Source organism: Chanodichthys erythropterus, chromosome 10, assembly GCF_024489055.1.
Source record: "Chanodichthys erythropterus isolate Z2021 chromosome 10, ASM2448905v1, whole genome shotgun sequence".
Lineage (NCBI taxonomy): Eukaryota > Metazoa > Chordata > Actinopteri > Cypriniformes > Xenocyprididae > Chanodichthys > Chanodichthys erythropterus.
In genome coordinates this window covers 42,795,720-42,811,818 of record NC_090230.1, presented here as the reverse complement: position 1 = coordinate 42,811,818, position 16,099 = coordinate 42,795,720, and the positions used below count along the sequence as shown (strand labels likewise).

The following is a 16,099-nucleotide window of genomic DNA, read 5'->3' as shown; positions in this document are numbered from 1 at the left end:
GAGACTTTTTTAAAAAAAATACAATTAAAATCCTACCGACCCCAAACTTTTGAACGGTAGTGTATGTATATTTCAGATTCTTGCCTAAATGTATGTTATGATCACTTGTTTATCCACTTGAAAAATGAAAACTCGTTGAAACCAAGGCAAATCCACACCAGAGCAGGCTGATTCCAAATCAATAATTCAAAGCCCAGATTCTGGGAGCACTTAAGCACCATCTCGATCCTCCACTTGTGTTCTGGTTAAGGATAGAGGTGTCAGTATTGTAAGTGTTTTAAAGAGATTTGACAGACAGCCTGTGGGAGTGATGCACATGAGCTCTAAGTGCTGAGGTTGAGAATGAAGCTGTGAGATCCATTCTAACAGTGACACGAGAGCTGTCTGTGATTGAATTTAAGAAAGGCTTCGGTGTAGACTCTTAATTAAAGACTCACATTTCACTGTCTTTTTTTTTTTTTTTTCTTGCTTGATTGTTCATTGTAAATGATTGGCTGTAGTGTCACTCGCTGCTGCTAGTTAGAGAGGCACCAGGTGACAAACATGCCAGTATGGAAGACAATTAGAATAGCGGTGAGAGACAGTTGAAAAAGTAGGTAAACAGCAGGATCAGCTTTACATATCTGAAAGAGAATGACGGCCACAAAATATAAAGTTAGATGGAGGAATGCGTGGAGTTTTATTCAGGAAAGACCAGGGCTAGTTGTCACAAGAATTTCTATTGTAAGAAACTACACTCTAACAGGACTTAAATTAATGCATGCTTGCAAGTTAAAAATTCTAAATTATTGTTTTAATTAAACCTTTTAAGCTACAAACATTAATTTGTTGAGTTCTGTTTACATAATAATGTTGATTACATCAACTTAATATCATCTGTAATTTAAACTCAAACTTTTTTTTTTATAGTAACTTAATGAATAATGTCTTAATAACTTCAGAAATTAGGCAGTGGATTTCTAGTTCCCAGCATGCTTTGCATAGGACTGGATAAGGAGAATAAATGTTGAAATGAAGTGTTAATTTATTTGTTTTTAGTGAAGGGAAAGACCTGTTAGTGTTTAATGCTGTTTTGTTTGACATTTAAAAGAGTTTCTGAAGTTTGTGTGGTTACCATTGTGCTGAACAGATTTTTTTACTCTATAAGCAATGACTGCGCTAATGCCAGTGACAAGTGATTTCTTACTTGTTTATTAAATATACATGTTAAATAAGTTCCATTTAGCATGTGTTATGATAGCTGTGGATTTGAATTGAAATATATAAGATTATGCCTAATTGGTTGCAGGGCTACAACTCTGGTTGTTGGAGCGACTTAATTTTTTGAGTAATTAACTTAAAAGTATGTGTTTATGTACCTCTAACACAATGTAGCTTGTTGGTTGAACCTAAATTCACTCAAAGTTGTCTAACTCGAAAAATTTGATGCAAACTGTTCTTTTTTGGTTTGTTTGTTTTGTTTTTGTAGAGCCAAAACATTATTTTCTAGACTGTATGAGGATTTTAGTCAAAACTGAACAAATCGTCTCGGGTTACGAGTGTAACCCCTGTTCCCTGAGTAAGGGAACGAGACGCTACGTCAATGACGTGATGGGAACCCTCTGCATTTTGTGTTCGTGAAGCACCTCTGTATCCAACCAATGAGAAGATGTGACGTCAGAGGCGGGTGACGTCACGGACCAGGAAACTATAAAGCATACCCAGAAACAGAGAACGCCAGCTTCTGGAATATGTCTGAAGCAAAGCGCTCCAGGTATGAAGGAGGTACGGCAACGCGACGTAGCGTCTCGTTCCCTTACTCAGGGAACAGGGGTTACACTCGTAACCCGAGACGTTCCCTTTCGTGGGAACTATCGACGCTACGTCAATGACGTGATGGGAACGCTGTCCCAACTACGCCGTATCTTCAAGTGCCTGGCTGCTATCTTGCAAGACCAAGGAACCTGGAGTAGAACTTATATTAAGATTATAAAATCTGATGAAAGTGTGCTGGGATGACCATCCAGCTGCACCACATATGTCGTCCAGAGACACTCCTGACAGAAGAGCTTTAGAAGCGGCCATACCTCTTGTAGAATGAGCTCTAACGGCTAAGGGACATGGCTGTCCCACTGCTTTATATGCAAGTGAGATGGCCTCGACCACCCACTTGCTCATCCTCTGCTTGGATGCTGGGCCCCCTCTTCTAGGGGACCCGTAACATACAAATAATTGATCTGTTTTTCTCCACAGGGCAGCTCTGTGGGTGTAGGCATCCAGCGCCCTCACAGGGCAAAGCAGATTACGTTTTTCCTGATCCTGATTTTCAAATGGTGGAGGACAGAAAGCCTCCAGTACAATGGGACCTGGGACTCTAGTGGGGACCTTTGGCACGTAGCCCGGTCTAGTATGTAAGAAAGCCTTGATCATACCAGGCGCAAATTCTAAGCATGATGGAGCAACTGACAGTGCTTGCAAATCACCAATCCTTTTCAAGGAAGAAATTGCCAACAGAAAGACTTTTTAGTGTTAGAAATTTATCTGACACTTCTTCTATTGGTTCGAAGGGAGCCTCAGCTAACCCTTGGAGCACAATAGATAAGTCCCAGGTCGGAGTTTTTGTGCGCACCGCAGGCCTCAACCTCAGTGCACCACGGAGGAAGCGTATGACTAGGGGGTCTCGACCCACCGAGGAGCCCCCTACAGGGTTATGATAAGCCGAGATGGCTGCAATATATACCTTCAATGTTGAAGGGGTTAAGCCTTCTGAAAATTTTTCCTGAAGGAATTGTAGCACACAGCTAATAGGAGAGTGGACGGGGTCCATATTACGCTGGCCACACCATGTGGCGAACAGTTTCCACTTGTACATATACAGCTTCCTCGTGGAGGGAGCTCTGGATTGAAGGATGGTCTCCACAACCTCGGGTGGGAGACCAGATTCTATGAGCCTTGCCCCCTCAGAGGCCAGGCCCATAGCTTCCACATTTCTGGGCGGGGATGGAGAATCGTGCCGCCTGCTTGAGACAGGAGGTCCTGTCTGAGAGGAAGCTCCATTGGAGAGCCGTGAAGGAGAGATATTAGGTCCGCAAACCATATTCTTGTCGGCCAGTAAGGAGCCACCAGTATTATGTCGGCCCTTTCCTGGCGAACCTTGTCCAGAACTCCCGGGAGCAACGAGACTGGGGGGAATGCGTACAGACGTAGCCTCGGCCACGTCTGTAGCATAGCATCCAGCCCTAGGGGTGCTGGGTGCTCCAGAGAGTACCACAGAGGGCACTGAGTTGACTCCTCTGTGGCAAATAGATCGACTTGAGCTCGTCCGTAGACTTTCCATATCAACTCCACCACCTCGGTGTGGAGTTTCCATTCCCCCGGCCTCACGCCCTGCCTCGACAGGGTGTCTGCTCCCACATTCAACCGCCCGGGAATATATGCCGCTTTCAGTGAAAGGAGTTTCCCCTGGGCCCACAGGAGGATGCGGCTGACCAAATTGCATAGCAGGCGAGACCGCAAGCCCCCCTGGTGGTTGATATATGAGACCACCGTAGTGTTGTCCGTGCGGACCAACACATGGTTTCCCCTCAGGTCTGGGAGGAAGTGTTTTAGAGCTAGAAACACCGCCATCATCTCCAGCCGATTTATGTGCCAGGAGAGCTGGTGGTCCTCCCAGAGACCCTGAGCTGAGCGACCACTCATGATCGCCCCCCAGCCCGTGAGGGAAGCATCTGTCGTTAGCATTACGCGACGACGAGGAGTTCCCATCACGGGTCCTTGGGACAGGAACCAAGGCTTTTTCCACATGACCAGAGCACGAAGGCATCGCCGCGTGACTTTGATCATGCGAAAAGGATTTCCCCTCGGGGAAAACCCCTTGGTCCTGAGCCACCACTGTAAGGGTCTCATGTGCAGAAGGCCAATAGTAATAGCATTGGACGCAACACTCGCCGCGGCGCCCTCCTCAAAGAGCGCCCGGCGTGAACGCAGCACTCTGAGAGTGAGCCGCTAGCAGTGCACACAGACAGCTCCCTCGAGAGCTGCCTGTGCGTGCTCAACTCCCAGGCATTTTACACACATATCGTGTGTATCCCCGTCCGTAATGAAGCGCGGACAGGGAGGAACACACTTAGTAAAGTTTTGCTGCTTTTCCGCCATTTATATATATATATATATATATATATATATGTCTTATTTTGTGACTGTGAAACTCTTGTCCTCAGACGAAGAGATGAGTGTATGCAATGTGCAGGGACAAACAACAGTAAATAAGACAGACAAGATACAGATAGCGCTTGCTGAAGACAACAGAAGCTGGCGTTCTCTGTTTCTGGGTATGCTTTATAGTTTCCTGGTCCGTGACGTCACCCGCCTCTGACGTCACATCTTCTCATTGGTTGGATACAGAGGTGCTTCACGAACATAAAATGCAGAGGGTTCCCATCACGTCATTGACGTAGCGTCGATAGTTCCCACGAAAGGGAACCTTGTTTTCACTAGTAGCGTTTTTTGAATGTCACAAAAAAATCTAATTCAAAGCTGCCTTGAGTTTTTTTCTTCAAACTAAACTTCCTTCATTGTCATTTTGGCACATTCAGGAAAGAGAGACCTACAAAATGAAGTTTTTCAAATGAAAGATTGATCTGTGTTCTGGAGACAAGATTTTTGTATATTTCAGTTTAGACCATTATATGTTTTAAATCTTGTAAATCTTTGTTTATTTGTAATATTGTACTAAATCTTTTACTAATTATATGAAAACATATACACACACACACACACACACACACACACATATTCGAGGTGGTTGAGGTGCTATATAGCACCACTACTGTATAAAGAACCTGCTAAGCCGAGTATGGTTCTTCAGCAGTTCTTTGGGGTGGTTGAGGTGCTGAATAGCACCATCGCCATACAAAGAAACCGTTAAGCCCCTGTATAGCGCTTTAAAGGTTCTCTAACTTCTCTTAGTTTAGTTGGGGAAATGATTAAAATATGAAAAATTAAAATACAGTGTATTTCCTGAAGATAACGTGATTCTCAATCTTTTTGCCCCCAAGGCCCCCATAAGGAAATACTGCAGGGCCCCCACACAAGACTTTTTGACCTCAGAAAAGCATAAAAGTTTGTGGTCATAGCAAACATAAGTGAGTGGATTAACATACCTAAAATCGAAGGTGGAGAATGTGGTGGAGGTGGGATGCAACAAGACAGTTCGGACACTGAGATCTGTAAGTTGCAGTTTGAATTTTGTGGAAGGAGGAATACAATTGGAGGTTGAGAGAAATTGTGAAGCCAATCACTTTGTGATATTCACATATTTACAGTTTTGTGTTATGTAGTCAAATAATTAGGATATAACTTGATGTTTTGTGATTGAAGAATTCTGTAAAGTTTTCAATCAACTCTTTTGACAAAGCTGCTATATAGCACTTAAAGTGGTTCCCCTATGATTACAAGCCAATGAACCACTTTTAGTGCTATATAGCACCAATTTTGTCTATAATAGTTTATTTAATGGCAGGTTCCCATTGTGACAACCTACCCCATACAGTGCTCCTGCTCTTGGGAGATGTTGTCACTAAAGGTATTTAACAATGGTGTTTAACAACTTTTATGTAGCTAAATGCCTATACAGAAATTACCATAATCCTACTGTACCATGAGAATATAGCTATGGGTATTAAAAGAATGAACTAGCATTTCAAGAAAAATGGTGGGAAGATGTCACAAGTAGAATTTGGCTTTCGACGAACAAACGGCAGATGTTACAATTGAATATTCATCGAGTTTTAAAACGGGGGTAGAGGAGCTGAGAAAAACGTTACGCAACTTGACGATTTCTTGCCAATCCTTTGTCTACAGGCTATTAATGTTCGACATGAAAACAAAAGATGGAAGCCAGGGAATGATCACCTTTTATGCTTGGAGGTGAAGGTAGACAATCACCTCCCTTGAAGCAAACAAAAGCCTGCTCTGTTTATCCCTTCTGTACTCCTAGTGGACGTCTTTATCTTAGTGCCCAGGAGCGCCCCTCTGGAACATGCCATGAGAGCTGCTTATTTGGAAAGACAAATATGTGAATAAATAAGCATTTGTACAGACCACATTAACTTGACATGACATTTCTTGGCTGCATTATCTTTAGGACTGCAGCCAAACCATGAGCGTATCGTCAATAGAGCAGGGCCAGTGTGAGGAGAGATGTGCGAGTTAAACTGTCTTTTAAAACATGCAGCATGTCAACACTGGTAAACTTGTTAAAAGTGCTCTGTGGAATACTGAACCACAGAGTTAGGGTACAGTGGTTAATAAATGACTTTTTACATTCTGATTAGACTACAAGAATCATTTTTTTCTGCCTCTGGATTAAGTCAACCGCTCTGTGCAGATGTAAACCACTGAGCCAAGAGCACTGAGGCCAACAGAGCTCACTTTTCAGCTGCTGGATCTTCAAGCCAAAGGATATAGTGTTTAATAAAATAAAGTTTTAATGAAAATGCGTGTCCTTATTATATATAAAAACATTTTTATAAAAGCAATAAGGCACTCAAGGTTGTGCTATATTGGTAAGTCATGAATATATTCACAATATAATATGATCTCTTCGACCTTTATTGCTTAATAGAGTGCAATAGTGCCCGACCACTTTTTTAGCGCTGTTGGTTTCCGGAAGTATTGTGTCCATTCATTTCTCCCATACGGATTTCAAACAAGTCTTTCTATAAAACACTATAAAGCCGTGAACCAAGCCAATCAGCTGAGGTGAATTGAATTTGAAGCAAAAAAGTATTCGAAAATCAGACAAAACTATGTACTTAACGGCTTCAGTGATGAAAAAAGTACAGTGCCATGAAGCGTTGTGAACAGCATAAATCAAATTAAAAATGCTGGAGAAATATAAAATGACTGATTTATTTATTTAAAAACATTTTAGATTATTTAAATATTTAAGTATTTTGAGAGTGTAGGGAGACTGACTCGAATACACCAGAGCTGACAAGATCTTTCAGCTTGTTTTGCTCGTTTTGATTCTCTGAATGTTCTGTACAGCATCATGGGTACTGTAGTTTTCACCACAAATTCTGCTGTTAAACATGAATATTAAAATAATAATACATACTTTTAAATAAAAATACTTTTAAAAATAAAGGGCTAACGGCTTTAACAGAAGCAAATACTATCGATTAACAACTTCGTATAGCTCACAGTAGGTCTGAGGTCTGTGGTTTCCCTATGGAGAAATTGAATGAGTTTTACTTCCTGAACCTGACTGTTGCACTCTATTAAATGTACACAGTAAAAAATGAGCGTGATTTTAACAGTAAAAGACTGTAAAAATGCTGCGGTGAAAAACTGTCAATTGGTTTACAGAAAGTTTTCGTACTATATACGGTGAATAACTGTAATAGATCTAATGGTACATTTAATGTAATTTTACGGTAAAATACCGTTAAATTCACAGTTTTTGGAAGTGAAAAATAACAATTAATTGTAAAATTTACAGTGAAAAAACGTAAATTGACATTCCCACAATTCCCTGCATGACACTTCACATTTGATATATTTTCGTTGAAATAACTCTGTTTCTTCTTAGTTTTTCTCATTTTTTTCTAATCAGTTATGTACATTAGGGTTTTATGTTACATCTAATGTTGTTAAATTAATGTTTATTGCATTTTTAAAATTTCATGCATGTTACCATGATGGTGTTTCATGTGTGTGTGAATGACACTGTGTGCACCTTCTATATGTTAGTGTCGTCTTTCTCTGCTTTTGGAAAATCTGCTTGTGATGAACTTTGATTCATCATGTGATTCTTATCACCACTGTGTTTGGTGACTGTCAGTGTATTATAAAGGTACAAAACAGATATTAGTACTTCATTAGCTTGGTAAATTAGCATTATATCAGTAAATGAAATACGTTATTTTACCGTAAATTTAACAGATTTTTTATTTTTTTTACATTGCTACTGTATTTTTTTATGGTAAAGTTCTGGCAACCACAGCTGTCGTTTTTTTACCGTAAATTTTACTGGGATTTTTTTTTTACAGTGTAGGGATGCAGTGATATTTAAATTTGACTTAAAAATCCTGATCTAATCAATAATTATTTTCATATTATTGCTGATAAAGTAATAAAACTAAACTGCTACAAGTATAACTATAACTAAAAGTAAATTTAGACATCACAATATTATAATGTACTTGAAGTGATGAGAAAGGTAATCTAAAATACAAATGACAAAAGTAATCTAAAATTACACTTTATTTTAATGTCTTATCGGTTACATTTAAATACATAACTATAAACCAAACCCTATTCCTAACCCTAACCCTACATTACTCAGCACTGTAACAAGGACACCTTAAAATAAAGTGTAACCTAATAAAAATGTAAAAATAGGGGAAATGAGAATGCATACTTTAATATCCAATATCAACTATATGGTGTCGATATATTGTGCATTCCTATTTAAAAGACTCGATGACAGTACGTTACATAACTAACAACTCCAAACTAGAAGAAAATATTCTTAACTTTATTACACAGAACACATACAACAGTCTTGTACTCATTTTCCAATAGTAAAAAAAGAAAAATACAACTACGGCTGTACATGCACATTGAGAGAGCTGTGTGTTGCAAATGTTAAGGTATAATACACTTTACAATCGTAACTAGATAGAGACAGTCAGAAAAATAAATACAAACATACAATACAGTTTGGGAGGGCAAAATACTTTTTGCCAAGATATTTGGGGTGAAACACAGTTGCTATGATTAGATGTACCATGTATACTTGCAGCAGTTTTAAAATAACCATGGTCAGGTCAGCAAAAATCCAGAGTGCTATTATTGAATGTTTGCTATTTTGTTCCCTTCATATGACAATAAATATAAATATAACAATAAAAAAAAAGAAAGAAAAACAATTACATTCTGTTTGTAACTTAAATGGGTTTGCAATGCCATTTCAGATACTGTAATGTACGTACACTACTGCCGATCACTGTCAAGGTTGTTGCGGCCACCCTCGATCATCCCAGCAGTTCAAATGACTTCACCGTCACAATATTAGCGTTTTAAAAAGTTAACCAACATACCAAAATTATACTTCAATAATCTACAGTACAACCTATTAATGTACTTTAACCTGTTACAAAACTCACCAGAAATCATTGGGCACTCGAAACACAATTGAGATACCGATGTTTGATGATACTTATCAAAAGATGATTTTTTTGGGATTTTCATTGAAATAATTAAATGAGTAAAACCGAGCCGGCTGTTTACAAAAATGCATCCCAAGCGGAAGTTTCCAGGGTCGATACTGAATCTATTCGATTGCACTACCACGATTTTTTTTTTTTTAAATGCACGCAAGGCACAACGCTAACAAGGAAAAGGTGTGTTGATCTCCGCAATTACACCGTCCTTATATTTAACAATCAAATAAATCCAGGATAAATATTCATTTGCATATATATTTTTTTGTTCACATACAGCATTTTTAACATACTGCATGGTTAAGAACAGTGTCGTACTTAATATGAATGTCATGATCACAATGAGGTCCAATTAATATTTCAACTTCAAGCGTTCACATGACATGATCTGATATCCATAAGAGCGATATTGCATGTGAACCTTTTGCAAGAGTCCACCATGCAAACGTCAGTCACAAAAACCATTCAGTCGGTCACAGAGCAGCATCCTTTAAATTAGAGTTCAGGAATCTCATTTGAAATCAACTCAAAGGACATATATTTATTTTCTCAGTGATGTGGCAGACCTTGGATCGAATCATTCCTCTTCAGTGTGTTTGTCTAGCGCTGTTGACAGTGCTCACTGAAGCTGAGTGCGGACGCCTCACGGACAAGGTCTCATTTTAGAACTGTAAAGTTAGTCGTGTGGGTTGAGTGACTGTGACTGCATTTCCTTACGGGTTCTTTTAAGCTCTCGTACATTGGCAGCTACTAATAAGTGGACGTTTCTGGAAGGTATCCAAAATCATTAATGAGCGTGTTGACGGGTCGGCCTTCGTAGGGTAACGAGTAAGAAAGTGCGGCTGCTAAATCTGCAGACTTATGAAAGGAAAGATATGGAATATGAAATAGATGGAAATCGAGATTACCATTTTCTTTCACCTGCTCAGACATGCACAATTTGACATTTATATGACATTATATTAGTGTGGAAATTAGTGCTAAAGATCACAGATAAATTGATGGTTATCACCCACAGATATGCGCAAGGAAATGTGTCTCTTACTGGGATTTTTTTTTTCTTCTTCTCGTGAAGTTATTGAAATAACATTTTTTTATTATATCATTTGCGATAACAGTTTTGGCTTCTTTCAAATTTACTTCACCAAGACTCAAGAATACAAAATCATACACACTTAAAAGAAACTCAGCACCGAAAACCTGAGAAAGAAGTTTAAACACTCCAGTAGAATCGTCCAAAGCAAATTCGATCAGTTTAAAATAACGCAAATGTATCTGGAAAGGGATTTACAAGAAAATATACAATGACTGATATCATTTGGTTGTATGAAATGTGACCTGTGGATATCAAGACTTACTAAATCACCCTTTGGACTTTATAGAGGAAATGACTATTCAAACCTGTTCAGATCAGTTCCTCTGTCCCATTTGGTATACATTTATGATCAACCTAAAGGGTATATGAGGAACAGAATTTATGTAGCTTACATTAGGGCATATTGTCTGTGTCTACACTAAAAACATATCTAAGAGCAGCGTAAAATGTATTAGACCAAGTAAGGAGTCTATCCTACTGCTTGTAACTATGTCAGCTCAGTACGAGTACACGTGCAGGTTATCTTTGTGATTCCTTTGTCGTTTGAACACCATTAATGGTAGATGAGCATTGATGGATGCACTATGTTTTTACGAACCGTGTGCTATATTATATTGAACGCATAGATCTTGTGTGTGTGTGTGTGTGTGTGTGTGTGTGAACAGTATTTTGCATACATCTGTACATGTACAGTAAATCAAATAATCACATACAGCGTCCCCAAAAAGTATTTGGACATTTGAGCCTAACTTGGCGTGTAATTGCATTAGATAACAATTCATTGAATCAAATAAATCAATTATTATTATCACTGAAGTAATGGCTGCTGGAAATTCAAATTTGCCATCACATGAATACATTTCATTTTAAAATATAGCTATAACTAATAAAATATCTAAAAATCTCCACTAAATAAAGGGGATTCTCCATCTTTAAAGGGGATTAATTAGGAAGAATGGAAATGCGAGAAATGTGAGAAACGTGACTTTGTTATGAGAAAGGGATAATTTGCTTGTCAATGCCACTTGGTTTATTGACATTCGTACATTTTTAAGCACGACTCAAGTGTCCAAATACTTTCTGGGCACACTGAAGCTTTTTGTTTCTTTCTTTTTTGCTGTTTGTCATTTGTATCGATTATTTAAAAAAAGAAAGAAAATCATGTTATTTTACAGGAAAACAGGACACATCAGTTACCTCAATTCACACTGTTCAATACTGAGCAAAAAACCAATCAGTTATTCACGATTACATGAATTTTTGCTTCTCTTTTCACATACAAAAGGTTGGAGAGACACAGATAGTGATTCTATTATTATTTCTACCCAGCTAACAAACTGACTCCATTCACAGTCCAGTTCACTGTTTCAAAACACGTTTAAATCCCAAAGCATGTTATTACAGACCCATAAACCCACACTGACACTTCCCTTCAGAAACAAAGCATAAGGCAAAACAATTTAAATGATAAAGATGATGATGATGATGCTGATAATAAGTACTCTCCTTCTCTGTGTGTGGGACTGTGAGTCTGTGTTTGGACGGAGAAGCGGACGCGCTGCTTTAGCATCAAAACTTGCTGAGGACCGAGAGGGTTAAAACGAGAGTTAGAAGCAAGAATGAGCAGGTTGGCGATAAGGCTGCGTTGTTCACATCGTGTATCGCTCCGGGGCCTGTGGAAAGAGAAACCCTACATGTTAACAACCTCCCAAACATCCACCGTGTGCATCATCATGCATTCCGCTGTTCAAAGAAATTGTTGCGAACACGTCGTCAGAGTTAGCGGAGGCCTCAGGGTGACTAGACGAGAGCTGATGTAATTGCATTAGGCAAACATTTGACACATTGCGCTCGTTGATTGTGCCAAGTGATACTTGACATGGGTTTTATGCATAAATTAACATGCATTTAGTTATTAGAAGTAGCCTCTTACCGTACAAAATAATGCTGGCGTTTGTTATTCCCAGCGTGTTCATGGCCACACAGGTGTAGTTCCCATAATCCTCTTCGGAGACGTTAAAGAATGTTAGCATGGACTGTTTACCCTTGTTTTCGATCTTGACCCCATTGAACCCGTTGAGGAGTCTGGAAAATTGTGTTAAGAGGAGTTATTATGTGGACGGGTGACGGCACAAATTAAAATACAGCTCCCTCGCACACAGCTGCATGTGACGTAAATGTCTAACAAATACAGATATTTTTATATTTTTAATTAACTAGCTCTGTCGGAGCCATGGCTTAGTGCAGGGGTGTCCAAACTCGCTCCTGGAGGGCTACTGTCCTGCAGAGTTTAGATCCATCTTGCCTCAACACATCTGATTAGAAGTTTCTAGTATGGCTAGTAGGGGTAGGGGGAAATCGATTTACATATGAATCGTGATTCTACCGATTCACACATTTCAAAAATTGATTTTCTGAAGGTTTGTTATTAACGCAATGTTGTTGGAAGGCGGTAGTCAACTGCGAGAGCATTGCAGCACCTGGACAGTTTAGAGAGCACACAGGCTTGCAATGGGGGAAGCTTACTTGACAACAGTTCCTATATCAAGATCTTAAAGGATTGGTCCACTTTTAAATAAAAATGTCCTGATAATTTACTCACCCCCATGTCATCCAAGATGTCTTTCTTTCTTCAGTCAAAAATAAATTAAGGTTTTTGATGAAAACATTCCAGGATTATTCTCCTTATAGTGGACTTCAATGGCCTCTAGACAGTTGAAGGTCAAAATTACAGTTTCAGTGCAGTTACAAAGGGCTTTAAACAATACCAGACGAGGAATAAGGGTCTTATCTAGAGAAAAAAAAACTGTATATGCTTTATAAACACATATTATCGCCTTGCACGTGCTTCCGCTTTCCGCATTCTTCTAAAAGCTTACGCCGTATGTCCTACGCCTTCCCTATTCAACTTATGGAACGAACACAGCGCCAGTTTCATTTTTTCCCGTAAGTAGAATAGGGAAGGCATAGGACATACGGCATAAGCTTTTTGAAGAATGCGGAAAGCGGAAGCACGTGCAAGACAATCATATGTGTTTATATCCATATTTAAAACTTTATAAACTAAGATAACTAGAAACGACCGCACGCATCTTTTTTTGCAGCTGAAAACTCACGTGCCTAGTGTACTCACACTAGGCACGGTTTCCTTGAATCAAGCCTGAGCGTGATTGTCCCCCCTCCCCAGTCCACCGCTGGCCTGCACTCACATTGCACTTAACGTTCCATGGCCGGAGTAGCTGCCTTATAGATTTATCATTTATGCTGCGTAGCGATTTTTACTTGCACGTATAAGAGGATTATTACGAAGACAGCTGCCGTTAATGGAGGAATTTGCAGATTTACTCACAAACTACAATTCCTGTTCATCAATAAGGTGAGAACCAGTTATAAACCCAAATGGACTTGAATTCATTATATTAATTGAAAAGTGTAATATCCAAGTAGTAATAATGATGTTTGCCGTTGTAATGATTACAGTAACGCACACAAAAGTAGCAGCTGTTCCGTGTTTTGGCACAGTTAGCGTTTACACTGCATGCAGCTGAACCGTGCTCTGGCCCACCTCTTCCAAGAGGCCCAGGGATGGTTAAACGAACCGTGCCCGGGCACAGTACAGAGTGCGAACACGGGCTTTGGGGTAAAATGTGTTCGGCACGGTTTAGAGAGCCTCGTATGAGTACACCCTTATATACCTAGGATGACCTGAGGGTGAGTAAACCATAGGATAATTTTCATTTTCAGGTGAAATATCCCTTTAACTCTTTCCCCACCAGCGTTTTTTTTTTTTTTTTTTTTGCCAGCGTTTTTGATAACTTTCACAAAAATGTCATGGCCCCCAGAATAATTTGAGGTATGAATATCTGAACATGCAATATATCAAAAGAAAGAACGGACCCTCTGCTATTAAACAAACTAACAAAAAAATTTATGCATTCTTTTTTATCAACACTTGAATATGGGAAAATTTCATTTAAAAAAAAAAGCAACTGAGAAAACCTTTTTGCCAAAGACTACATCTGGATTCGATTCAGAATGATCAAAACACAGATGGAGTACACAGATTCCATCAGCACCCCCAAAGCTTCACAGTCCTATAGCTCGCCCTGAGTCGACATTTCGTTCTATAACGTTAGACAGTTTTGATTTATATGCAGTTTAATGTTTATGATTGCATTATTTTACATATACATTTGATTACATATGATTTTTGCTTGTTTCTGCATCTTCTTCGCCTGTTTTTTCATCAAGAGATTCAGTACTCTTTCAGAAGATGCGTAATAGCACCCCCTACCTTATAAAAGTGAAAACACAGAAAGCCGTAAAATCTTGTCTTTGGCAGAGAAGCGTTTTCTCATAAAAGACAAGATAACTCGTCAATGGCAGGGAAAGAGTTAACGAATAGAAAATAGCCTTAAATAACGTATAGTTACCGGCACACATCAAGCTTTTCTTGCAATCTTGATGCCTCTTTTGTGCACAGGTACTTTTTACTCTCATCTGAACTCTTCCCTCTCTTCATTAGAGCTGCAATGAAGGGTTCCCAGATATCACAACAAAACAAAACAAGCCCCTTAAAACATAATATAATAAGCATATATGGCAAAACTGTACCAGGGGAACAAATATTACTATTACCCATATCCTACGAAATTAAAAGGAAGGAAATGTAATGTATTATGAATAAAATAGTTTATATATATACATATACATATATATATATATAGTTAATAGTTAATATTTAGAAATTATAAATTGGTAAAGTAAACACGGAAGAGGATTAGGGCCAAGCAATAATAAAAAAATAAAACCATCTCGAGATTAAAGTTGTTAAATTTCGTGAAAAAAGTCGAGATAAAATGTTGAGAATAAAGTCATTAAATTACGAGAAAAAAGTTGTTAGATTATGAGAACAAATTCGTAATTTAACGAATTTGTTCTCGTATTTTAATGACTTTATTCTTAACATTTTATCTCAACTTTTTTTCTTGAAATTTAACGACTTTTTTCTCATAATTTAATGAGTTTATTCTCAACATTTTATCTCTACTTTTTTCTCGAAATTTAACATTTTTCTCAATTTAACGAATTTGTTCTCGTAATTTAACGTCTTTTTTCTCGAAATTTAACAACTTTAATCTCGAGATGGTTTTATTTTTTTTATTATTGCTTGGCCCTAATCCTCTTCCGTTAGTAAAACAATACCATGAGATAATTTCCTTTCCTTTATTTTTTCCAGTTTTATTTTTTGAGTTACGATATAATTATAATAAAATTCAAAGTTTAAAATCAAATCTAAAATCAAATCCATGCATATATCGAATCAAAATTCAATTCAAATTTGAGAATCGATTTTTAATCAAATTTTGACCCCAAGAATCGATTTGAATCAACTCGTGAGATTCCAAAAGACTCCCACCCCTAATGCCTAGTAAGACCTTGGTTAGCTGGTTCAGGTGTGTTTATTTGGGTTGGAGCTGAACTCTCCAGGAACAGGATTGGACACCCCAATTGGCTTAGCGGCTTGTTGAGCCTTGGGAGATGCAGGTTCTAATCCCATTTTCTCCTCTTTCTGCCTAAACATTTGACTTTCACTGTCAATCAACAGTAGCAATAAATAAATAAAAACGGCTAGCCTTACCTGCGCTCCCCCTTATACCACTGAAAATCCGCCAGAGGAACCGCAGACGCTTCACACCACAGAACTCCTTTCTGTCCGACAGCCGTTCCTGTGCTCCGAGCTCGTGAAATGACGGGTGGGTCTGTGAAATTAATCACGTGTAATTGAGGAATT

General features: G+C 38.7%; 1 protein-coding gene across 1 annotated transcript in view; it reads right to left on the bottom strand.

Moving 5' to 3' along the window:
• Window positions 1–11,874: 11,874 nt before the first annotated feature.
• Window positions 11,875–16,099, bottom strand: part of opcml (opioid binding protein/cell adhesion molecule-like) — a 98,876-nt gene continuing 94,651 nt past the window's right edge. The window contains exons 5-7 of the mRNA XM_067399262.1: window positions 15,947–16,067; window positions 12,239–12,390; window positions 11,875–11,978 (exon numbers count right to left, since the gene is read on the bottom strand). Coding sequence (XP_067255363.1) covers window positions 11,875–11,978; window positions 12,239–12,390; window positions 15,947–16,067 — 377 coding nt within the window. The remainder of the gene's footprint in view (window positions 11,979–12,238; window positions 12,391–15,946; window positions 16,068–16,099) is intronic.